Source organism: Sparus aurata, chromosome 11 (genome assembly GCF_900880675.1).
Source record: "Sparus aurata chromosome 11, fSpaAur1.1, whole genome shotgun sequence".
Taxonomy (NCBI): domain Eukaryota; kingdom Metazoa; phylum Chordata; class Actinopteri; order Spariformes; family Sparidae; genus Sparus; species Sparus aurata.
The window spans coordinates 27753224-27779754 of NC_044197.1; the positions used below are offsets into that span (position 1 = coordinate 27753224).

Sequence of the window (26531 nt, forward strand, 5' to 3'; positions counted from 1 at the left end):
ACACATACACAGGACATAAAGCTAGGTGTGAAACACTGAGACAGGGGCATGTAGTGTATCAATAATCTACAGCAATCTGCCTCTGTGCTGTACAAAAAAAAAAAGCCACAACCCTAAACTGTGCAAAGTTACCTTCTCCTGTTAATGGACACTGACATCATCCTAATACTTCACAACAAACTGTATTCATATCGGGGCTGTGGCAATACAAGTGTGTCTCTGTGAACAGAATCGTGGTACACAGCTCTGAGCCGACACCCACAGTAACCATTATCTTAAAGCTGCATAAAGCTACTCTGTACCCAAACATACTCCAAACTAATATTACACTGCCAATGTATGAGAAAAATATCATTCATATTAATATCAGAATATAACAAAGTATCATTATTGTTAGGGTTAGACTGCTTTCCAAGTTTACTGTTGCAAGAAAATTAATGGATATCATACAATCATACCACATTTGCTTAACTACTGCATCAAATTCTACTGTAAAAATGCTGAATTTTGCCAACTCTGTGTTATTTCTAATAAGCTCTAATAAAGCGTTTGATCAAACACAAAGAACACAATATCAGTTCTTTAAGTGTCATTGCCACATGATAGTAATAACAGTAATAATTGTGTAATACTGTATACTGCAAAACTGTTTCATTTTTGGAGCTGAGGGGCGGGGTTCAAACACTCCCGCTCCCGACTCGTAAGACCTCAACCTTTACAATTGCAACTATAGTTACAATTGTAAAGTTGTTTTTTGTTTTTGTGGGAAAATAAAATTTGGTGTAGTTTACCTTTAATGTGACTGTGATGACCATCACAGTAAAGACCAGCGTTCCAAACGTCCAGTTTCCAAACATCTAGAAAACAGACATACACCTGTAAATCTTTACATGCATGGACAAGCAATATAAGGATATGGCAAAATCATTATGTGGCTGACCTGTTTATATTATACTTTGCTACTCTGCAATTTATTCTTCCTCTTGTCACGACTGGACTAATAAATAAAGTTATCCCTCTTTCTAACTCAGCACTATTACAAGGCTGCAAATTATTCAAGCACAGACCTATGACATTTTGTTGGCATTTCATGCAATGAATAATGGATATAAAACACCAGACACAGCTGGTGTATCTGATATTTACAGATAATGTTGCTAGGACTGTAAAATATTATAAACCGGTCAAATCAAATAAATAAATCTGAATAAAAAATAGAGTCTGGACAGGTGGGACAAGGTGAGCAGTACTGTGGTCGAGCTGTTCAATGGAGACTTCTACATTGACCTTGAATAACAAGTTGAGTGGTATTTCAGTGCAGAAAATGAGTCCTTGCCCTCCGACTGTGTACTGTCAGTAGCTTTACCATCGTTCGCTATGAGAATGACTTCATTTATAGGTTGTGAGCTGTGGGGGGCATTCTTTTGTTTCCAGCCAATTCAGGGCCCTGCTGGAATTTAAACACTGAAAACCGACAGTGTGAAGACTAAGATGTATCCACAGATGCATTCAGATGAGCAGACATAAATTCTGAACCTTAAAGAGGATTATTTCTTTGCTTATTAATATTACAAAAAATATATACAATATTTCATAATAAAATGACTTCAAAAATAGTTCCTGGAGAGCAGTTTTAAACCATCTGTGAGAGTAATGGTACAAAGAGCAGCCTTAGTAAGGAACAGACTCCAACTTCTCAGTGAGGTAACCAACTCCTTTTTCCTCACTAACATGGTCAGGTTCCCTGTTTGCAGGGCTGCAGCTATTAAAATATTTTTAGAATCCAGTATTCTACCGACTATCCCATCGATTAAACGAGTAATCTAATAAAAAATATTAATAATTTTGCATTATTAAACAACAATACCAAATAATGCATAATGAAAATGACAGGCCTGTTAAACAGACCAAGCAATTGGCTTTGTAGATTTGTGCATCTGCAGCATTTACCATTACTACCAAATAACATATTAATAATGTCTGGAGTAGGCCTGTATGGTGTGGTGGTAACCTAACACGGGGAGTAAGGGTGTGTGTTTGTTTGTGTGTGCACTTGTGCATGACGGAGAGTGAGAGAGATGAGTGAGTGTGTGTGTGTGTGTGTGTGTGTGTGTGTGTGTGTGTGTGTGTGTGTGTGTGTGTGTGTGTGTGTGTGTGTGTGAAAAGGAGTTATTTGGTGTAGGCTATTACTCCCTAGCAATTCAACACAAATTAATTTCTACATCTTAACATGTTAAGATATCTAGTCATACCGACATCAGGCTACAGCCTCTACAAATACCATATGTTTTAACTAGTGATGGTAAGTTATGTTAAATTAGCTAACATCAATGTTTTCGTTAGCTTGTGTCAGCTACGCTTGGTGAGCTGGTGTTAACAGCTGGATGCTTTCGGTTCAGATGTTGAATCATTGTTGACGTGCTGTTGTGGTACTACAGTTCTGCTTTGCAGTAGACACATTGCACTTTGTTATCTTCTTTTTTATGCGTGAAATGATCCCAAACTTTGGACATTCTCTGTCTTTTACGGACAGCTTTTGGCTCTCCGCCATCAACTAAATTCTGAACGTAGTGGTGTATGTCCGCAATAACAGTCCATGTGGAAAAATTACCGCCTGAGCTAAGCAGACCACATAACGCAGGTAACAGGAAGTAAACAAAGCTTCGAGGCAGAGATTTTGCTTTGATCATTTTTTGTAATCGAATTATTCGAGTTACTTGAATAATCGTTTCAGCTCTACCTGTTTGCAATTGATTTAAAATGAAATATTGGCAAATAAGAAAATAGGCATTTTTGCTCTCACTGAGTGAATCAACTACTATCATCTTGTCCGTCAACTCTACATATTGTATTCAGGTGGTAAGTGAAATTCAGCTCCTAGTCTGTGTGCACAGAGCAGCACACACATTTATTTTGTAATTGTACATCCGTTTTCTGACGAAGTATTGATTTAAAAAAAAAAAAAAAAACACAATGACACAAGCACTGTATAACCCTGGTAAAACTAAGGACTGTGGCAAGCCTAGTACACGCTTGTCATAACCAACGTACAAACTGACTCTATACTAAGCTTTCTAACTAGTTAAAAATAAATCAAATCTTCAGTATGTAACTGCACAAGATGAGTTCAAATTTTACGCTCGCGTGCCATGTATTTCTAGGCAATTTTAAATCATGTGTGGATTTACATTTTCGGAAAACAGAAAACAGATTAAATTGGAGTTTACAAATACTGCATTCGGGCAAGAGACATGGGATTTAGGAAAGAACACTCAATTAACTTCGAGAGAAAACTGAGAAATGGAGAAATCAAAACCAATTACAATTTAACAGAATCATTAGGGTTCAATGAACCACTGCATGTTTTATGATTGCTTTCATTTATCTTATTTCAGTGTTTAAAAAAAGGAAAACAAGATCTGTGTTTTGCATTCAAAAATAGGCAACATGCAAATATACTATAGAGCTCAGCATACGTTATCCTTATAATCATAAGCAAGACAATAATCTATTGAGGAATCATTGTCATATTCCTCTCATTAACCCCCCAAGAAGACATGCGTTCAACTGTAGAGCAGACTCTTACCAGCTGCCTGTTAGCTCGCAAGATCTGAAGACATGCACAGCGTGAGGGCAGAAAGAAAAGAGAGTAATCAACAAAAGAGAGAAGAAAAAGACAAGCGAGCGAAAGGAGTGAGTGATTTCTGAAATACCAAACTATAAACAGAGAGAATGCCAGGCAAAGATATAAAGCTGTGAACACATTTAGTAAAGAACCAGATACACAGCAGACATGGTAAGAAGAAAAGGTGCAGTAACTACAACTTACTCTAGTGAATGACATACATGCTGATACGGTAATGGAGACAGACAGACCGTGTTAAAAAAGCTATTAAACAAAATGACAGAATGAGGAGGAGACAGGTAAGAAAAGAGCAAAAGTTTAGTAAGGGAGTGACTAAAAGACCAGCAGGCAACCAGCCCCGTCCATAACAACAACATCCTCACATATGCACATACGCACGCACGCACGCACACAAACACACACCTACACATTCATTCATTACTTAAAGCAACATTTTATGAAAATGGTTTGGACTGTCTGCTCAGCGGGTTACAGAGTACAAACATACATTACATCATACACACATACACACAGTCATAGGACACACCTGTCCATTGCCCATAAGTGTGGTGTCTTCTCCCATCAGTATGTAGGATCCGAAAAAGAAGATGAAGGCATGACAGAAGCCCAAGAGGGTCCAGTACAGGAATGTCCGGAAAGACAGCAGAGAATTCTTGCTGATGTCCCTGTTGGATACAAACAATTCTAAGGTAAAAATGGGTCCAAAACAGCATAGTTTGGTTCATGGTCAATTACTGTAAGAGCCCTTGGATTGTTAGAATGAGAATTATCAGACTTTAAAAAACTTTCAATGACCCATATCTAATTATGCCTGTTCTCAAAAACTTCACACATTTCGAGGATTATAAGGACCCATAGGAGCCCTGGTAACATTAAATTCAAATCAGCTGTATTTGCTAAAACTGCAGCAGTTAAAAACTGTGCAAGATGATGTTTAATATGGCCTGACATAAAATGAATTGACCTTTTCTGATTTTTGGTAATCGAAATTATGGAAGACATTCAGATTTTTTAAAAACATGAAAACTTACCAAAGCTGCGTCCCACAAACAGTTAACAGTGTGCACTGACAGATAACATGTCAACTCACCTGTACAGGCCAGGTTTATTCTGCAGTACGTGTGGATGGACCAGCTGCTCAAACAGACTGTACACCAGGATGGGAAGCGAGGTGAAGCAGATGTTGTACAGTGTCAGATAAACACTGTCATACAGAGTCTAGGATGGACAGAGACACCATTTCACTTAACAAAAACCTATTAGCTTAAATTCTACTCATCTTACATGAAGTAAACTGATGACTGATTTGAGATATATTACAAGACATATTACAGCTTAAAATGAAACAAAGCCTCCTTCTGTATCTCTACACTGTATACAGTCTAATATCTTACAAATAATTTGTAGGTCTGATAGCATTTTTTCTAGGTCAAAAGCAATAGCCGGACTAACAGACTACAGCTTGAGTGAGACATTTAAATCTGGTAATAGTGTGAATTACAATTAAACACAAGCATTAAGTAAAAAATCTTATTCGTGAACATTAAAGTTCTACTTCGAGACCTTTGAAACTTATCATTGACATCAAAGTCACACTTTCACACATATCAAACTGCTACACCCCAAGACGAGTAAAGGAAATTAAGTCAGTGAGAAGCTGTGCAACATTAAAAGAACAAACACATCCACAATGACTTTTGAGAGAGCAGAGAGATGGAGCGATAAAGAGACTTACTTGTTGTGAAAACAGACAGAAGAACTGGTATAAAAACTGGGGTGTGATAAAACACACATTCTAGAAAAAAAAAAAAAAAGTGAAGGAAGGAAACATTAAAAACATTACAGTGACAGGAGGCGTGGTCGTACACAGTCTTGTCAACAGCTGATGTCAAATCTAATTTCCATAATTTAGAATTTCTTCCATACTTGAATGTGTGACCAAGAGATTTCCAAAGAAACAAAACCCAATAATAAGTGCTGATTCAACCTGTTGTAATCTTAAACTTATTCTGCTCAAGGAATGCATTTACCTTCCGATATTAAGGTGACTGAGTACATTTGATTTTTATGACAATTCATAAAAGCTTTGTGATCATATCCAAGTTTTACCTTGTAGAAAAAGTACTGTACAAGTGTAGCTATTCGAATGTAGTAGAAGTGACCGTGGACCAGCAGAAGTTTGGCCAGGAACTTAAACCTGGCAATTGCATAGTCACTGTTTCTCACGGCCTGACGACCCTCCTTCCCCATGATACCTGGAGACACACACACACACGCATACACACACATTTGGAGGACACACTGCATAATACATTAAAGACTTAGACTTATTTTGTACATGTGGTGAGTGTTTACCTATGCCCACGTGAGCTTCCTGTATCATACTGACATCATTGGCTCCATCCCCAATAGCTAGTGTGATGGGTTTCTCTGGAGATGTTTTTAAAAGGCGAACCACCTGGAAATAATAGTGATAAAAACATTGGGGGTTTAGGTAAGTTTTCTGAGGTAAGTTCATGTTCTATCATATGAACATACCATGTGCAAACACAATTATACAGTATGCACTTAATATTTCTAATAGAATAACATCCCAATTTCAACTACTGGAAGAAATTGTTCAACATACAAAAACATGCACGTATTCCATTCATCTGACAACAAGGAAAATATGACAGCCATGACATAATGTTGAGACCATACAAGAAGTAATTTTAAACGTAACAGTAATGCATTTTGGTGTGTGTGTATAGCAGAGGCCTGGTACCTTTGCTTTCTGCAGTGGGGCCATGCGACAGCACAGCACAGCTGAACAGTTTTTACACACTTCCATAAAGAGCTTCTCGTGTTCCCTCAATGCCAAGGATAGACTGGCTCCGTCCACGACTAACCCGTGCTGTATGACGTGATCCTCCTTTATCCTGGAGAAAAAATGGAGAGAAAGTTTATGTTGCGTCCATCTGGCCACAGATCCATTTTGGACTTTAATAGTGAGTTTGCGTTTTAAAGATGAATCTTTTTCGACTTTTGAGCTCTGAAAGCCTCAGGTTTTGTTTTGTTAATGCTAATTATGTTGATATACAAAAAAAACTTTTATCACTATAGCTTGCCCACAACCTTCATCAAAGTAAACAAAGCATGTAATGGAGCATTATGTAGCTTATGGTGTGGCAATTCTTACTCAAAATTGTAATATTTACAATATTAATGATTTAATAATACAAAATTAGAAATATAATTTTTTTTCCATAACTGACTGTCTTTGAGGAAAATAAGGTCCCTCCATACACTGTCTGAGGCTAGAAAAGTGGCAGGATCCATCAACATAAACCAAGTAAAACAGTTAAAGTAAAACATCTGTTGTCCACTGAGATTATTAAGTCACAAAAACAATAGAGTTTGTTGATTTACTTTGTTTAGGAATACAAACATCAGTCACTGAAGATCTTTCTCTACTGACTCAAATTTCTTCCCCAAAACTACATAGTGTACCTTTAACCAACCAAGTCAGCTTATTCAGATTTTTATGCTGCTTCTTATTAAATTGTAGCATTTTGAAGCTATCTTATGAATGAATGAATACATTTTTTTAAACTAAACGATGAGAACTAAAGTTGGGGTCCAGAAAGTTTACACTGATACAGACAGCAAGAACAAGACAAAAACAACTGGTATCCAGTTAAAGCCAAACTCTTAATTCAATAGTTAAATCACTCCAAAGTTTATCAGAATATACAATGATCCAAGAGGGATTTTAAGATCTACACTGTGAATATTCTAGAGACTAAAGCGGAATCACAAAAGCTCTCACCTCCTGGCCAGTATGCGGAGCTGCTCAGCACACTCGTTATCTGAACGTTGCTGCAGAAGCTCCAAGATGTTCATGGTTCTGTGGAAGTGGCCACAGGACAGACTGACGCTGACTGCTGTCTCATGTTTGTCCCCTGTCAAAACCCATACTTTGATCCCTGCCAGCCGCAGAGCCTCAATGGTCTCCTGGACTTTGTCTTGGAGTCTGGGAGAGAGAATATATATAGCGTAATCATGTTACTCATGTACTCTGTGTTTAAACTTTCCAATGATTCCTATGTGTAACTACATTAGGGCAAGTCCCAAGTTAACATAAAACTAAAGAAAACGATGTCTTCGACTTGTTTGTGTGAGGTGATGAATCTAGCTGGCATTTGAGCCTGAAGTCTTAATGCTGTGGGCCTAATGTGGTGTAATGTGGTCAGGCCCTGGAAACTTGCTGGTAAACAACAGTGTCCATAATTCAAATCAAGTTTTGACAATAACTCCACATTTCTTGAAGCTCATACATTATGGGTAGACAAATAGATAGTCGTAATTTGAATGCCTCAACAACAGCACATGAAACTAAAAGCTCCTGGTGTTTATGGTTGTCTTTGTTATCCATGTCTGATGAGAGGAGGGTGAACTGCCTCTGAAATTGTGCAACACTGATCTTTTTTGTAAGAATATCTATCCTTTTTCTGCCAGTTATTATTTTTAAAAAGATTAATAGACAATGAATATGATCTAATATTCCGTGCCTATCAGCATTACGCTATTCATATTAGTCTCAAAACACAGGGAGATTTTAGTCTCGTCTTTCATAACGTAGGAGATCCTCTAATTGCGACCATGTGTGCCTGAGGAGGAATTCATTCCAGATACAGAAACAGAGGAGCAAAGAGAAAAGAGAGAGGCAGCACAGAGATAAACGCCGTGAGAGAAGCGAGGGGCTTATACGAGTAGCAGATGGTGAGTGCTTGCGAACACATATCAACATTCATTTCCAGAGAGGTTCAGTGAGGTGACGTCTCTATCTTCTGCTGACTACACATTGTGTGTTTGTTGGAGATTCCCCTGCCTGTTGTGTTATCTGTCTTTTTTTGGCCATTTGTTCTCACTGTTTTATAATGGCTTATTTCAAACTCATAAAGCTTCAACACTTAGCTACTGGAACATAATAATCTTGAGTTGGCTTATCTAATTCTGTACCTCTCTATCTTGGAGTAACTGCCATCTTTATATGCATGGTCAAAAAGCTAGCAAAATTTCACAAGACAAGCTTACAGCCAAGCTAGTGGCACTGTAAGGCTATGCTTAGCCACAACAGTGCTTGAAACTAAATGCCACTATCAACATGCTCATTTTCTAACAAAGACAATGCGTCCATGCTGATGTTTACCAGATGTGTCCCATGTTCCCCATCTTAGCTGAACGTGTGAGCATTCTAGCCCTTGCTAATAAGCACTAAAAATTAAGTGCAGCGGAGACTGATGGGAATGTCATTTGTTTTACAGGTTTTATCATGAACCAAAGTACTGAACAAATGGAAGTTTTGAACTTATAATGATGCTAGATTAGAAGTCAGTGGATGATCAAATTAATTTAGACATCAATCAACCAATAACTGTCTAGACATTCCAAAACAAAAAAATGGCAACCTGCTGGTGGTGTTGACAGAAAACTTAAGAGTTCATCAAAGTTAGCATGCTAATTCTCTGGGGACCATGAATGTCTATCAAATTTCATAACTATCCATCCCATCTGTCACAATTCAGTCTGCACTGAGGTGGCGGAATGAACATATGTCAGACTGACATTGCCATCTATACATCCTTGATGCTGGAGTGGCTAAAAATACACAGGAGGAAGTAAAATCTGAATCTAGTAGCCCATAACAGGATAATGTTGTTAAAGCTAACCAAGCGAAAATGAAACATATGTTTTATCCAAACATTAACTATATGGACTTTACTCAGTGCTAGGGGCAACATGTGATAAAAACATGTGTGTTACATCATTTTCCATCTTGATGAAGGTTCTCAGTCATCCAGGTCATGGTAATTCTGTAGTTGTGTGTGTGTGCTGTATTGTAGGCAACCGGACGTGTTTCAGTTTCATGAAGATGTTTCACCTCTGCTCACAACGTTTCATGAAACATCTTCAAGAAACTGAAACACGTCCAGTTGCCTATGACATATCACTAAGAATAATTTTCCATCACACAATATACTGGAATCATCCACACTGGGAAGCTAAAGTGGCTTTTCGGATTATAATCAATCACCGATACCATTCAGTAGCTTTAATTTAATGCCAGTAGTCACGATGCACTCCTTTGCATTTTTCAAAAGCCAGCAACTTCTGACTGTGAATCAATTTTTTACTATGTATAAATCACTCAATGCACTGTAAATTGTATATTCAGAACTATATCACAGCTTAGCAAAGATGGTTACTTAACACAGCGAACACCACACTGTGCCACTGCTTTCTGTTTGGAATGTGCTGCTAACCTGAAAAGACTTCTTCTTGACATGAAAGACTTATTAATTATGAAGATATGCATAACTCAATGAGAACTGTTTTTCAGGAGAGACAACACCAATATATAATCATTAGTTTCCATACTTGTCCTCAACCCCCGTTGCTCCCAGCAGCTGCAGGTCTCTCTCAATGTAGCCGAAGGCCTCCTGTAGTCTCTCCTCCCGCTGCTGCAGCGCGGTGCGGGCGGCGTTCAGATGCCTGTCCACTTCAATGTACTCCTCAGGGCTGAAGTGGCGACATGCTATCACCAAGGTCCGCAAACCTTTCTACAGTGGTAGGAGGAGGGTGGGTGATGGGTGAAGTAAAAAAAAAAAAAAAACGGGGAAACCAATCAGAATATAACAATAAAAATGACATGAAGAGAGAACATTGGAAAGATTGTAAGAGAAAATGATAATGATATAAAATGAGTGCGTGTAGAGAGATGGAGTAAATGTGAGGAAGTCAAGAAAATGTGGAACCGAAAAGAGAAGGAAAATGAGACGAATGTAAGCAGAGAAAATGAACAGAATAACAAATCATCAAAGCTTGGCTTTAAATCACCAATCCAGCCTGAGGGGCAGACGACCACAAATCAACCCAGTCCAGAGCACTGATTTCTGGGTGCTGATGTCCACTGACGTGATGTGGGGGCAGGAAATGTGTGTGCATATATCTGTTGTGGTGAAGAATTTACTGTCTAATGTGAGTAGAGAGCGACAGGGCCAAAAGTAACCACGACATCGTTGGGAAATGCCAGACAAACGCACAGAGGGACACAATTATGAACATATAAATCAAAAGGCATTTCAGAGTTACATTTTTGAACTTTCATCATAAAGTCCTGTAAAATATTCTTTAAAGTGGAAAGTGCGATATATTCAGCTTGTTAAATGACTCTCAAGGGATTTTCTGCTTGTCAATTGTATGGGGAAGAGTCTAACAGTGATATTATCATATCTACTCAACAGACTCACCACGAAATATTATGTATAAAATAAGTATTTTAATCTAAAAGTGCTGTTGATCAAAAGAAGGGAATATCAGCATATCCACCCATTGAATCTATGTCTCATATTCACCCGTTTCTTTAGAAGCCTATGGGTGCTGCCATAATAACTACTTCCACCGGTAGTTTTCTGTTTCCGGGTGCCTTGCAACTGCATGACTGACAGCCACTGCCGCCGCCAAACTAGCCCAAAACAACTAGTGTTATGTCATAAATGCCAAATTGTTTTTAAAATGAGCTCAGGTACAACATGTGCCGTTGTTGGTTGCCACAACAATTCAAGAAAATTTACGTTTTTTTCAGACACTTCTTGTGTAGAACATCAACAACTTCTACAAACACGTCCGTGCCCTGCGGCCCATGCCAAGGAAGGATGAACGGAGACTAGCGTGGCTCGCAGCTTTGAGACTAAAATACATATTTGGGTTTATGAATACCTTCCACAGGATAGCTGCTACATGACTACATGACTTCCCTAACCCCGCCTAACCCGGCAATGCACGAGCAGCCGCCTGTCTCCACGTCTCCACTTTCCTTCAGCATTATCCCCGCTGCATGTTTAGCTTGATTGACACTCTGGCTGGGCTCTACTGCTACCTTAAGAAATATAAACTTGCTGTGTTTCTTCAACAGTACTTTCGCTATTTTGTTACTGTGCAGGTAGTTGTATGCTTCTGTGCTTTTGTAATATCGTAATTCTCCGCCATCAACACCTTCAGAAAATACAAGATAATTAACTATGTCGATGTAGCTAATGTCAGGTCATTGCTTCATTTCATCTACCCACTCCGTGAGAACTGACGGGTGAGGCACTGTAACAGAAATGTCCTCATGACTTTTTGAAACATCCATACTGTGTATCCACCTCCAATTTTTGTCCATTTTGTGTCTTTCTTTGTGTTAAAAGCCGTTTTTTTGAGCGAGCATGGCAGCTACGCTAGCGTAAACACAGAGTTCAACCAGTTAAACCGGAAGAGCATCACCAACTACCGCTATGAACCGTGGGTAAATTCACAAAGTCAGGAATAAGATGGATAGCGGTAACAGTCCAAGCTGCTGAACAACCCAATGAGTCAACAGGCATTCAAAAAAATGACAAACTTTTTTTCTCACCAAGGCAAACTCATCAACGTGCAGTCTCGTCTTTTCTATCTCTCCACCTGTAGCGAAAGGCAAGATGGCCGACTCTGCGCCCTTGGTGAACAGCACATAGCCTCCTTTAAAGTCAAAACAACAAGAAGACAACACGGAAAGTGAACATATACCTTCTGTCAATTTGTATAAACAATCAATTAAAGACAACTATTTATTGCCACTACTTTAACACATTTTTATTGCATTTATGCCTTGTTTTGTTACATTTTTTAATTAGCCTTTTGTCTGTTTTGACCTCCAGTCATGTGTTTGACCATCTGATCAATTTGTCTTTCATTGTTCTTTCTTAGAGGGAAATAAGGTTAAGAGAACACTGTTTGAAGCTAGAAAGGTGGCAAGGTTTGGAAAATATGAACAAAGTCAGTCAGTTGGTCAGTTTGTTTATTCAGTGTATGTGGTCATGAATATAAAGACAGCTTGTTTATTTAGTTTGTTTAGGTATGAAAATCAATCAATAAAGATTTTTCTTCTCTGATTAAAAACTCTTATCCAAAACTGTGCAACTTTAAAGTGGACTTACCTGAGGGAGTCTGCAGTATGACGCTCATTCTCCTGCGGTTGGCATCAAACTCTAATACATGGAGGAGTTTATATCTGACAAAGCAAGGAGAGACACTCATGTTAACTTACTTTGGACTCACAGACTGTCTGTCCTGACCAATACTTTTACATGGGTAGCTTAAACGGTAGTGGGTATTTGTCATTTAATTGGGGCACAGGGTTTACCTCTCTGACTTGCCAAAAGTTTTGATCTCCATGGTGTCTCCACTGGTACCAAGGAAGGCTACTCCAATCCTGAGGGGCAAAAAAAAGGCAGTAGCTGAAACTACAATTCTGGATAATTTAGACCTTCAAAACAGTGGATGAAAATTCACATTGGAGTTTGGAATCCCAGGCTATTTCACTTTTAATTCTATTGTATTTCACATTGTAAATGCTTACATAGTATCTTATATGTTTGCACTGTTATGCATTTCAAGAATAAAAAGCACCATTTCTAAACAAATTAACTTTTTTTTTTTTTTTTAATTTGAGAGGATGAGCATGATGAAGTGCTGCAATCTGATGTATTCCCCATACATAATGGAACATAAGCTATAAGGGAGCTGCCTGATGTGTATTAATCTGTTATCTAGTAGCAGCATGGTGTAATTTGCCTGCGATTTGATACAGGGAAAGTCAGTGGACGACTGTATGTAATGGCACTGTGCTATGGTGTTGCAGATTTGTAGACACACTTGTCTAGCTTCCTTGAGACGGCTGCAGGGATTTAATTAACTGAAGGAGGAGCTTTTCATGCAGTATGAACTAGCTGTGGACAATACTGTGAGAATTGCTTTTATCCAATACTGGAGCCACTATATAACAGCAAACAATTCAAAAAAATGTTTGAACACCAGAACACAGCAACAATATATGTAATGCCTATGTTTTGTGCAATCTCACCTATGTTGTCACATTTCAGAAATGCAATTACCTTTAATTACACTTACCATAAGAAATGTACAGCATTGGTTGAGTGTTTGAATGGTGCTGTAACTGTAACTAAGTGTTATACTGATGATAGATTACTGAGGTTATGGTTCCAACTGTGTTTCCCTTTGGTTTAAATCAACACAACACAACACAACACAACACAACACAACACAACACAACACATCCATCTCAATGGAGCATGGAGGCACTGGGTCATGGGTGCAACCCCTCACTGCTCTACATAATTTAATTTAATCATGTGAAAATTGCACTGGACGCGATCACTGACCTAATGCATCATGAATCCCGAAAGTTTAGTAAAACAACACAATCCGATAATTTAATAAAGGGTGCTATACAGCCACGTTTTGAAACCATCAATTCTCCATTGTTTTCTTGTTCAACTGGAGGGCGTTTATTGCTTTACCAGCTTTAGATACCTATCAAACTGGTCACACAGACCTGTTTACAGGTTTTCCACCACTCCCTGGACATTAAATTGTTGACAGGGTTGTATTTCTGTGACATAAAATTGCACAGCTGAGTAAGAAAAGGTGCCATTTGGTTCTTGGGCTGCAGTCCACCCCCCATAAGTATTCAATCTCCTTTTGCAGCTGACACCGCCAGAACAGGTAGCACAGAATGAGAGCAGCCAGGATTCACATTAGTGCAATGCTCACAACATGGCATATTCATTATGGCCAGCGTATTTTGGTAAACTCTACTTTAAAACCTATAGTAGTAGTAGACAAAAACACATCATACCTAACACATAGCTACCACAAGTTTGTTTTCTTGCCTGAGTCGAAACAAACAAATAACCATGCAATATGGTAACAACACAAGCTCTTATGAAAATACTGTATAGCACTGCACACATGACTTTCTAAACTCTAGTACAAAACGGTGTACATAATGGGCCTGTACTGTTTTAACTAGGGGTCAATTGCTTTTTTTTACATCATACATTTACAGTCAAAATAAAAATGTTACTGTCAAAATGTACAAAAAGGCAGTGATGGAAAGTAACTAATGACTTCAGACATAGACAGGATACTGCATCAGAGCCAAAGACTCATATTTTTAGGTTAATCATTAATCAGCAACTGGACAATGCTGACTTTTGGCCCCAACATAATTAGCCAGGACGCTAATTGGTCGATCCCTAATTTTAGCAGTGATGGTTGTTGGAAAACTGGAGCACCTTGGCTGCTCCTTCAACCTGCACCTGCACCATGCACAAGTTGAAATGTGCAGAGGAAGTCATGTCGATTGAAGAGGCTCTAATATAACCTCACCTCTTTGCTGCCTCTACTAAAGCTTTCTCATCCGGTGATGAGGCATAGTATTCCATGTGACTGGAGGAGAAACCATTGGCATGAGAGAATGGGTCTCCTCCCCCAACCAAGTCAGGCTGGTCATAGCTGATCTGAACCGTGTGACACAATGACACCGCCTTGAGAAATAACAATTCATCACCAATCTGAAGGGAGTGACAACAGGGAGGGATGACAGAGGAAGAAACGCCATCAGTTCTTATTCTTCACCATCATTGTAAACATAAATGAGATATGATTTAGAGTCAGATGTTAATATGTATAAAGACACTACATTGCAAATAGTGTATGTGTGCTAATGTTGTGCATACTCCAATTATCTACTGTTGATCACATGAATAGCCTGAGATAAAAAGTTGTTGCTGACATCATTTGTCTATATGCTAGGCTTGTTCTTGTTTGACAGCAGAAGGGAAGACAATGTATATGTATAATATTTGACTGCCAGAATAAAAAAAAAATGTGATGCGTATATATGTGAGTTACCAGTTGAGGCGTGGAACCATCTGGTGCGTCATCAGTCATTCCCTCAGGTACCAGTTTGCCATTAACTTCCCGATACTTGGTTCCGTTAATTGAACACTCACGGAAGTGCATCTCATTTTCTGTAAGTGTACCTGTCTTATCTGTGAACACATACTCCACCTATCAAAAAGGAACACACATGTTTAGTATTATGACGCTGAATTAAAAGAGGTTAGGCAGAGTTCAAGTTCTCTCAAGTATATATATATATACATACATACATATATTTATTAGGGTTGTCACGATCTCCAAATCCTTGATTCGATTAAATTAAATTTTCAATTCTAAGGTCCCGGTTTGGTTAGATTCTCGATTTTTACATTCGTTTTTTTAAAGCACAGGTTGCTATACCATTTTTAAACTAACTTTTATGCAATATAATATCTGACCTTTGTTCACAATGTACCACACTACATTGTCAAATTTAAAACATTTATTAACAACATCATGTAACAAAACTTATGTCTACTTAAACAAAATAACCTTGTGTATTGTGCTCACAGGGAAAGTGACACGAAGCAAAGGGACCCAGGCCGGGAGTCGTTGCAGCGAGGATAAAGCCTCTGCACATGGGACGCCCACTCTACCAACTGAGCTAAATGGCGCCCCAACTGTGGCTTTTTTGTCGACAACGCGAACGTTGTCAACATAACTCACTAGAAATCCAAAATACTTCCACACTGGCGACTTCAGTGAAAGAGGAGGGGGTTCAAGTTCTGTCGATTGGTCTCCTGCATCTGCAGATGCCATGCTATCGTTTGACTGGCTGTAGCTAAGTTAGAGGAGGTTCTGCTTGGCAAGCTGACCGGACATGACATGGGGGCGTTTTTCCGCTTGGGAAGCCAACCGGACGTGACATGGGGGCGTGGCAGCATCGACGATTCCATGTTTTAATTCAAAGTTCAAGATTGTGACTTAATTTCGGTCGATTTTGATTTAAAATTGTAATCATGACACCCTTAATATATATACATATATACACAGTATTTGTTCCTGCACTTCTGATCCATACCTGCCCAAGCTCCTCATTAAGGTCAGAGGTGTTGACCTGAGCTTTCTGGTCACTCTCTTCATGATAAAGGTCCAAATCCCAGCCAATGAAAAAGGAGCCGAGGAACTTCTGCATCTCCACAGTAACGTAAAGCGAGATTGGGATGATGAAGTTGTAGAGGACCAGAAATGCCAAGAAGTCTGAGATGAACTTCAAGATCTAATGAAGGGTGAGAGAAATGCGTCAGAATGCGACACAAAAGGAGGGCAAGACACACCAAGTATGACGATGGCTCAAGTGAGTGACAGAAACTACACACTGGACCTTTAATCTCAGCCATGTGTCATTTGACATGAAAAATACAGAAATGCTCTTGGAGATGTTGTAATGCACACTGTAACAGTCAAATAATAACTGTATTCGAAGAAATTGCATATCTAATGTTTGTTATTAATTACACTTTTGCTGCACAATTGGGGAGATTTTGTCACATTGTGCAGTCTCCATTGAGCCTTTTTATGCAACTAATCTTTTCAGGAAGAATACATTTGCCCAATACACATTGAAGACACACACAGACTGTCAGTGCCTCAGATGATCCTTCTAAATTAAAGTGGTCAGGGTAATTCATTCCCATTAAGGAGTTAATTACTTTATGTGACAGGAATGGAGAGTGAAAGAGGACCACAGGCTGAAAGACAGAGGATGTTGGGCAAGATTATGACATGTTAAACCTGGAATTGAGCCATCCTATTCACTGAAAACAATAAAGAAATTAAGAAATTTAAGAACATTAACATACTGTATATATTAAGGAATAGTTTAAATACAGTTCTTTTAAGTGGTTATCCTTTTTGATTTTGAATATTATCATCTGTGGGCTATAAATTCAGTCAGTTCTTGACTTGACTTTTAAGGACTGGTAGATCATTCCCTGGAGAGAGGAAATAGCTGTGATGTGGAGACAGGCAGTTTCTGGTAGAGGCTTCACACTGCAACAGGGCCAGCAGGTTTCAGAAGCACCCTTTATACTAAACTGATAAACACAGCCACTAATTTTTTGCTGGTATTCCTCTCACTGTCTTCAGGGAGAAGGAAAGTGAGTGTACAACTGGGATTTTGTTCTCTCCCTCTATTCTAATACACAGAGGCTGCTGTTCTCTCTGACTGATTGGTGTTGGCAGGTAGGCTGATAGGCCGGCAGACTGGCCCAGTGAAAGGCACTTCCTCTCTAATGCCTTGTCACAAAATCTAGACACTAAAACTGCCCTACCAGCACCCTTTTAGTACTGTGTATGTGTGTACACGTGTATTCAAGCGTTGGCTCATTTTTATATCTTCTCTAACTCACTCGATTAATCTATATCTGCATTAGAGAGAAAACGTCCATTTATATCTGGCAAGAAAGTGGAGAGAATGTGGACTAAAATGTTATCTCTGGGGCCGATAGCCAGCACTACTTATAAAATCAAATCAAGATGAATGCATTCTTCTGATGCTTAATGCGATGCTGACTAACCGGACTGCTGTTTCTCTCCTGTTCAGTCTTTCGGTTGTAGAAGGGCTCGTCCCACTCCTCCTCGGCTTGCCAGGCATACTTCAGGATCGTGCTGAGGATGGCCTCGAACAGCAGGATGCCCAGGTAGATGATTAGGAAGGTATTCATGGACCTGATACGGGAAATATTATGAAGTTGAATGTAAAACTAAACAAATCCATAAAACGGCAAATATTTAATATTTATACATGAACAAAATTGACAATATTTGTGAGAGACAACACAAAGTGCTCACTTCTCTACTGCAGAGCGTTTCTGTGACTTGCACTTATAGTTGAGAGCCATCTTGGACTCCATTCCTGTGTAAATAGCCACACCTGCAACAGGACAGTGTGTTAAAGGTTAAATGTGAGATGTGAGAGTTTTGGTCTGAGATGTTGATCTCTAAAATTATATCTAGTGGCAGCGAATGTTCCAAATTTCACTTTTAAAAGTATTACACTGGGTGTAGGCGAGATTAGACCATTTGAATACTGACTAACTTGAGCAGGAATTCTTGAGAATGTGAAAATACTATTATATCCATGAGTCTACAGCAGATTTATGGCCCTGGATCTCCATGAAAAACAATCTGAACAGTATACACAGACACTCTAATGAAGCATTAGGGTACTGCTCTAAAAGCCTTTTAGCCTTTAAGCTCTTTAGTTACCACGATCGGACCTCAGTCATATATGGTAAAGTGGTTTATCCATCCCATAATATCCACTGAGCTTGGCTTGTGTCACAGGTGGCTCCATGGCTCTGTCACCTCTTTATCATGCCTACAATAACCAGTGGATGCATTTTTGGGGGCATTTTTCCCCCTTTCCCTTTCTTCAATTCAGCTTAAAAAATATATTTACCCCCCTCAGTGCTTCCCTCTCACATTGAAGTTTTGTTTATTGCAGGACCTTTCTGTAGTCCAACTGTATTGACTCACCAAAAATCTCTTTGGTATTTTTTAACCTGGCTCCTCGAAGCAGCAAATTCTCTGGGCCCAGAGGTCTGACATATAAGCAAACATGAACAACATAAATACAAAGAAAGAATGCTGCTATAAGATTTTGGTACACAAAACATAGTAGAACCTTGATATAAACTAAAACAATCAATAACATCATCTTGAGGCTCATACATCTTTTGTATAATAACCAATTATTTTCATTTAGCTGCACATAATCCCGTTAATAACCACACACTGCTGAAAAAGTATTCCAACAGACATACTTTCATGTTTCACCCTCAACTAACGTCCCATTTTTTTTGGTCTGATGGTCTGATCAGTAGGCAATACAGTACAATTTGGTTTAACACAATGCGATACAGTGTGATACGATGCGATGCAGAAGAATATTGTACAATGGAATACAAAGTGGTGCAGATAGTTCATGTTCATTCTTTATTTCTACAGTGTGCTTCACACTTTCAACAGGGACAATGGGAAAATAAACTCTAAGCAGTGCTGCCTTTTGGCAGATTGTACAGATTGACACACATGTTGTCACTGCGCCAACTTGTTTGAAATGGGTCCATATCTCCAATCTTCCTCCTCCTTTTTTTCTTTACATCTTTAAGCTCCATGTTGCACCTAAACTACACAATCAGTGATGCCAGTAACGTGTTACCTTAATCTGACCACTACGAGTAATCTAAAGTGTTAATATTTCCAAACCAGTAATCAGATTGAAGTACTTATTCAAGTCACCGTGCCTTACTATTATTTTTGTCACTTTCCTTCGTAAAAATATATATTTTTGCTTTCTTCTTGCGTCTCGGTGAGTGACGTCATGTATGCGAAAAGTCACGTTTTCAGCACGAGGACAACTCACGTGTAACCACGCAGCGACACAAACACTAACATTGTGTAAGCAGCAGTACCTCCGCTGGTGCTAACCACTGGAGCCGAAGGAGACCTCTCTGTCACATTAACGCCATGTCGCCGCTTCAGGCGAGAGCTTAGATTGGTTGTGCTCCCTGTGTGTTTAATCGCGGCACGGCACATTTTACAGATGGCATTTCTCAAGCTGACCATCTCTTTATAAAAGCCGAAGTGTCCACAAACACCAGACTTGTGAGTGACCGGCGAGTGTATCTCTTCTTCATCCATAATTACTTTCTCTCTGACCGGCTCTGACTTCCAGCCTGCTGTTTGGTGCTCTGCTCACCCCGCCTCCAACTCGCGTGAGACGTGACTCTGGCTGAATTGGCCGATCGCGGCCGTGGTGATGAGAACGGAAACAAGCACTTGGTCCTACTTCTAAATTAGTTTATTTTAAGTATAGATACGAGAGTTTTTGTTAGCTGTGTCTTTAGCTCGTCTAGCACACAAACTGTAATTACTACTACAGTTATGAGTCGAAGCAGATGGATAAATCTGGTCTCACCTGACTATCTCCTCTCCGTGCTGAGTCACCGTCATCCGACCAACAAACCTGAAAAACACCAAAGGCATTTTAGTTGAGTGGTCTGATAGAAACAGAGAGGAAATCAGCCTTGTTGAGCAGAAATTAAATTAAGGGAAGTGGGTTTTTGGTTGATATGATGATTAATAAAATCATATTACTGCAGAGAGCTGATGATAGCTGGGTTAGTTAAGTACATTTATAAGCAGTGAGTGATAAGAGCAAGATACAGCAATCAAGAGAGGGGGAGAGGAGAAAACTGCCACCGAAACAAACTGCCTGATCTAAAAATATACTGATCAATGCTGAAGTAGTCAGCTCAGGCCGACAAGAGGAACAGGGGTGGTTGAAGAGGTGAAGAAGCAATCTCACCCCATCACACATTTAATAACAAATCTCTGGCAGGGCAATTCTACTATATAATAATCACAGTAGTTTTAAAATGGGTTCTTGAGACTTTAAGTGGTTCTGAGGGAATCCCAGGAAAATGGAATGGATAAATAATCGACCCAAAGATATTCCCATATGAGGATTACAACTTCTAATATTCTAATATGTGTTTAGCTGGGAGTATCCTAAGTTTATTGTATGTGACTTCACCCTGTGTGTACACAAAGGTGCAAATTACCTGTACAGGTCAGCATCCGGTTGCTGACACTCCACCACAGCCTGCAGAGACTCCAGCCGGGTCACTGACTGACACTCTGCTGTCTCCGCAACAGAGTAGTGAGTCTACACAACACACAAATGCAGTTGAATGCTAATGGAAGCATAGTTTAAAGATACTTTAACAGTTAAGGAAAACATTTTCAGATAAGGGTACAAATCTGTGAACAAATAGATCTACAGAACAAAAAGCTTGCTGTTTATAAAACAACTGGTTTGGTCAGTTGCCGCTGCTCTGCAGGGGAGGAGGCTGCACTTAAACTTTTAACCTGGCATGTCAGAGTAGCATGAATTTGAGGGTAACACAGACCAATTAATGTACTTTATCTGACACATTTCACCACCACAAGGACAAACACAGTGTATTTGATGCAAACTTTTTGTACATTTTGTTTGTTTATGCTCCAGGGGGCACCTCAAAGACAAAGCAGTTGGCATGTGCAGTTTTAAATCCCAGAATTGGTTGTTGATATGTGGCTATCTTGTTTACTCAAATAGTTGTTTTCTTAACTGGTTAACTTTTCACACCACACACTCAGACACATCACAAATACCCTTAAAATACTCTGTTAAAGCCAACACAATCACACACACAGACCTTAAGGTTGGTCTCTCCATCGAGGCTGGCTGTGGTGATGTGACAGGTGCCATCTGCACGATCTGATGACAGCAGCACCAGGTCAACAGGAAACGTCTCATCTTTAGCCACACGAACAATATCCCCCACCTGGCGAACAGGCAGAAACACACACACACACACACACACATAGGTTAACGCTGTTCAAGTTTTATTAAAACAATTTGTTTAACTTTTTTGATGTAACACTTTTCAATTTCCTTTTCAAAGAGGTCATATTATGCTTTGGGGGTTTTTTGGGTTATGTAGCATTTTTGTCCATGAAAAAGGTCTGCAAAGTAAAAAAGGGTTAGTCCACACGAAGGGTAGTTACTCTCCTCCACAGGAAACACTGCTCCTAAGTCCTCCTACTGCTCCTACTGTGTAACAGGTGTATACACTCCAGTCAGTCAGCAGACTATTGCCATTGAAAAGCTGCTATTGCTGTAGCTGCGTGATTTTGGATCACAATACCTTGTATGGCATGACCCGAAATATGCTGCCTCTGATTGGCTACATCATGACCATTAAGTAATAGCATGTGCAACTCTCATCAAAGATTGAACAAAGGCGAGATGTCTCCCTCAGTGGCTAATCGGAGCGTTCAATATATAGTAACAAAAGGGATGCTGCTGTAATGCACCATATGAGAAAAAAGAAAAATAAAGTATATAAACCTATTCTGCTAAGACCCCCAAATAAAAGCATGAACCTGAAAATTAACATAATATGACCTCTTTAAGGCAAGGGTGTGACATTTTATTGTTACTGTGATATTTTGTAATGATAATTAATTGTCAAAAAAAGTATACTTTTCTTAATGTATTTTTAATATTTTGTAATTATCAAAAGGAAGAAAAAAATCCCTTTGGGGAAATATGATTAATTTCTTTTCCTAAGCTGGCTAGAGGGGCATGTCTGTGTTTAATTGAAAGTAGCTATCTATGCTACAACTATGCAGTACTTGGTGCAGCACTTGGCACCTAGTGAATGTTTGTTTGGGCATTCATTCACCATCTAAGGCTCAGGACAAGACGTGTGTTCATGTTTGTTAGTTAGATAGGAAGGATCCTTTAGCAGGAACGCTAATGTGGGTTATTGTTCAAAGTCTGTGGCTCAGTGTGAATGTTTGCTCAGCCCGTGACAGAATGCCTGGCTTAACTGCTTTATGCAAGATTTGATTGGCTGTATCAAAATCTACTATTCATCTATATCATCTACTATACTTCTGTGCAGGCCAGTCAAGTTCATCCACACCAAACTCTCTCATCCATGTCTTTATGGACCTTGCTTTGTGCACTGGTGCACAGTCATGTTGGAACAGGAAGGGGCCATCCCCAAACTGCTCCCTCAAAGTTGGGAGCATGGAATTGTCCAACATCTCTTGGAATGCTGAAGTATTCAGACTTCCTTTCACTGGAACTGAGGGGCCAAGCCCAGCTCCTGAAAAACAACCCTGCACCATAATCCCCCCCCCCCCAAACTTTACACTTGGCACAATGCAGTCAGACAAATAGCGTTCTCCTTGCAACCGCCAAACCCAGACTCGTCCATCAGATTGCCAGACGGAGAAGGACAATTCATCACTCCAGGGAACGCGTCTCCACTTTGCATTGCACTTGCTGATGTATGGCTTGGACGCAGCTGCTTGGCCATGGAAACCCATTCCATGAAGCTCTCTACGCGATGTTCTTGAGCTAATCTGAAGGCCACATGAAGTTTGGAGGTCTGTAGCGATTGACTCTGCAGAAAGTTGGCCTATGCGCACTATGCGCCTCAGCAACCGCTGACCCCGCTCAGTCATTTTACGTGGCCTACCACTTCGTGGCTGAGTTGCTGTCGTTCCCATTCGCTTCCACTTTGTTATAATACCACTGACAGTTGACTGGAATATTTAGGAGCAAGGACATTTCACGACTGGACTTGTTGCACAGGTGGCATCCTATCACAGTACCACGCTGGGATTCACTGAGCTCCTGAGAGCGACCAATTCTTTCACAAATGTTTGTAGAAACAGTCTGCATGCCTAGGTGCTTGCTTTTATACACCTGTGGCCATGGAAGTGATTGGAACACCTGATTTCAATTATTTGGCTGGGTGAGTGAATACCTTTGTCAATATAGTGTATGTTACAACAGAACAAAAAAAGGGAGCATTTTTAGCATTTGGTGTAAAACACGATAAATGACCCGTTGTTTCCTGCCATCCCAACACTTGAAACAGTTCTCTTTACATTGACAACACCATTTATATCATCTTTCTATAAAGATTTCCCCCACAGAAAAAAATACAAAAATGTCATTATGGCTGGCAAAGTGAAGCTTTGAACTGCAATAGTAAAGTTCCTCCATCTCACCCTGATGTTCTTGGATCTTGTCTGGACCAGACTTCCACTGCGAACCACAAACACTGGAGCCCCATTCACCTCATTGTCCGCCTTGTGTCTCAGCCAATCCTCGTAGCCCTGTGAACATTTTTCTTTAATTAACTGATCACATACAACTTTACAGTTGAATGTAGTATGATTGATCAACATTGGAGATGCAATGCTGGCATCACCAATAATCGCTGGTTAAACTATTCCAAAAACACTCTTTAACATCAATGACAAAAAGGCAAGACATTTTTTAGAGTTGAACACAACAGTCTGAAGCTTCATTTATAACGCCGTCATTTAAATTCGCCACTTGAACACTGTGCAGCCATTTTTGTTATTTTTGCTTTCGGACTGTTATAAAGATCAGGCTACACTAATAATAATTTGTAGAACAGGATTCCAGTGGTTGTTGCATATGATGAATGATGAATGAAACATATATACAGAACCACAGAGCATTGTAAAGTCTAAGAGGTCAAATTTCAGAAAAAAATTATCCAACTAATTGCAGTTTCTTTAACTTTGCTCTCTTGTTTGCTACTTACAAAGGAAGGCACGCACCTGTATTGATAAGGCGATAGCAGCAATTTAACAGCAACATCAATTCTCTAAATTGTTATAGAAAGTTGATACAAAAATAAAAGCATTTATGTATCTGCAATCACTTGGCACTTGCATTACTATGTCACAAATTATGAAAATAAAAAACTTAATTTAAAAAAACTTTGAGAAGCTTTGAATGCAAATAAATGACATTCAGACCAGTAATATTTTTAACATTGTGACTGAAAAAAATTACAGAAATGGTTCAGGTTGTTTGATTCAACTTGAATTCAAATGAATAGTGCACAAAGTTGAAACAAGTTGGATAGCACAAACTGTTGACACAATACATTTTATCTAACATGTATGTTAGTTCCCCTTTTTCAGCCCAACAAAGAGGAAGCTATCATGTGCTTTTGTTCTTACCTGTTTAATGGCAGTTACTGTGATGACAAAGAAGAGAGGCAGACCACTTGTGACTGGAGAAGTTGGGGTGTCTATCATTAACTGGAAAAACAAACACAGCAGTGGGGGTGGAGAGATTTTAACAAACCGGAAGTGCAGCAGAAAAAAAAAGACATCAGAGACTCAGTAAGAATGGGTGTGCCCTGCCAGAGAGAAAAAAGCCAAGTAGAGAGACATCACAGAGAAGTAGCGGCTGATGTGTCACACAGGAAACATCCAAACTTCCCTCAGAGGTAACTGTCAGTTCAGAATTACACACAACAAGGAACTTAAAAGCTTCAAAAGCAATGTATACTGTTGCTGTTACATCTCATCTTGTTTGGAAGCTTCACAATGAGTAAAGCACACATATTTTGAATCCTTCTCTACAAATGCTTAGAAAAAGAAAGTAGTATTCTACCTTTGATTCATTTTGACAAACAATGATCAATCAACAATTATTTATTAATGTTTCCTTTGGGGGCGGGTGGCATTTTTGGATAAGACAACTTGTGATGCAAAAATGGTCATTCACACTAATTATGAACCATACTGCAATATCTGTCAAAAAATTCGGAATCTTATTATCTGATCCTGCATCGTGCAGCCGAGAACTACAGTGAGACTAAGACTTTACTTTGCTTGACAATGGAAATAACAGTTGACAACCGGTATCTAAGAATCCATCTAAAGCCTTGCGGAAAGTGGTTCAATTGACCGTGTAAGAAAACGTCATGTTCAGAATGTCCAGATATAAAGAGGCCCCTTTTTTCTGTAATTTGAGACAAAGCTGACTTCAGCTTCACTGACAAGTTGAGTGGATGAAAAGAGAGACTTTCTAGACAGAGTCAACTCAATGTCTTTGGCTTCACTACACAGGCCCAAATAAATCAGGAGAAGCCTGAAAATTTGAAAGCCAAATCCTACTTCAGCACACACTGACGGATGCATAGTGAAGGCCTCACACCAGAGGCTAGCTGTTAAGATACAATTGCGTACTTAATGTGTGGGTGTAATGTTTTAATACACAGGCAGACCTGTCTATCTAGAAGTTGATGAGTCATTCAGTTAAGCAAAAGAAAACACACACGCACAGGCACACACACGCGCACATGCTAGTATTGAGGTCACACTTGACTTGTCACCATATGACTGAAGAGAACATGTACCTGCAAACAACAGTGTTGTGAATTCATGAGTTTTACCTGTACAAGGAAGATAATAAGAAAATAGAAGTTGGCTATCCTTCTGAACTGCTCAAACAGATTCTTCGGGACAAAATTCCAAATTGTGTACTGAAAAAGAAAGAAAACAACAACAACAAAGGAGAGGTTATTTAAGAAGGGTATTTGCATGTTGGAAAAGACCATATTTAATAGACCCTCAGAATGCTTGTGGTAACTGCATTTAAGAAAAATGTTAAATAAATCAGAAATTCAGAAATTCCTTTATTAGTCCCCCAAACTGGGAAATTTGTGATTTGAAA

The 26531-nt window shown here is 39.3% G+C and overlaps 1 protein-coding gene across 6 annotated transcripts in view; it reads right to left on the reverse strand.

Annotated features, from left to right (window-relative positions):
- Nucleotides 1-26531, reverse strand: part of atp11b (ATPase phospholipid transporting 11B) — a 58798-nt gene that overhangs the window by 23668 nt on the left and 8599 nt on the right. For 5 of the 6 annotated variants that reach the window (XR_003986062.1, XR_003986063.1, XM_030434607.1 and 2 more), the window contains exons 3-27: nucleotides 26251-26340; nucleotides 25028-25108; nucleotides 24038-24145; nucleotides 21664-21792; nucleotides 21028-21131; nucleotides 20382-20429; nucleotides 18938-19002; nucleotides 18251-18332; nucleotides 17977-18127; nucleotides 16479-16676; nucleotides 15428-15586; nucleotides 14903-15087; nucleotides 12855-12923; nucleotides 12649-12722; nucleotides 12087-12190; nucleotides 10070-10251; nucleotides 7458-7661; nucleotides 6414-6567; nucleotides 6002-6104; nucleotides 5756-5901; nucleotides 5382-5441; nucleotides 4737-4864; nucleotides 4173-4311; nucleotides 3587-3610; nucleotides 792-857 (exon numbers count right to left, since the gene is read on the reverse strand). Coding sequence is in view for 4 of the 6 variants with exons in the window: in XM_030434607.1 (XP_030290467.1) it covers nucleotides 792-857; nucleotides 3587-3610; nucleotides 4173-4311; nucleotides 4737-4864; nucleotides 5382-5441; nucleotides 5756-5901; nucleotides 6002-6104; nucleotides 6414-6567; nucleotides 7458-7661; nucleotides 10070-10251; nucleotides 12087-12190; nucleotides 12649-12722; nucleotides 12855-12923; nucleotides 14903-15087; nucleotides 15428-15586; nucleotides 16479-16676; nucleotides 17977-18127; nucleotides 18251-18332; nucleotides 18938-19002; nucleotides 20382-20429; nucleotides 21028-21131; nucleotides 21664-21792; nucleotides 24038-24145; nucleotides 25028-25108; nucleotides 26251-26340 (2853 nt within the window). In the remaining 2 variants the exon portion in view is untranslated. The remainder of the gene's footprint in view (nucleotides 1-791; nucleotides 858-3586; nucleotides 3611-4172; nucleotides 4312-4736; nucleotides 4865-5381; nucleotides 5442-5755; nucleotides 5902-6001; nucleotides 6105-6413; nucleotides 6568-7457; nucleotides 7662-10069; nucleotides 10252-12086; nucleotides 12191-12648; nucleotides 12723-12854; nucleotides 12924-14902; nucleotides 15088-15427; nucleotides 15587-16478; nucleotides 16677-17976; nucleotides 18128-18250; nucleotides 18333-18937; nucleotides 19003-20381; nucleotides 20430-21027; nucleotides 21132-21663; nucleotides 21793-24037; nucleotides 24146-25027; nucleotides 25109-26250; nucleotides 26341-26531) is intronic. The other variant, XM_030434608.1, reaches the window with a different exon arrangement.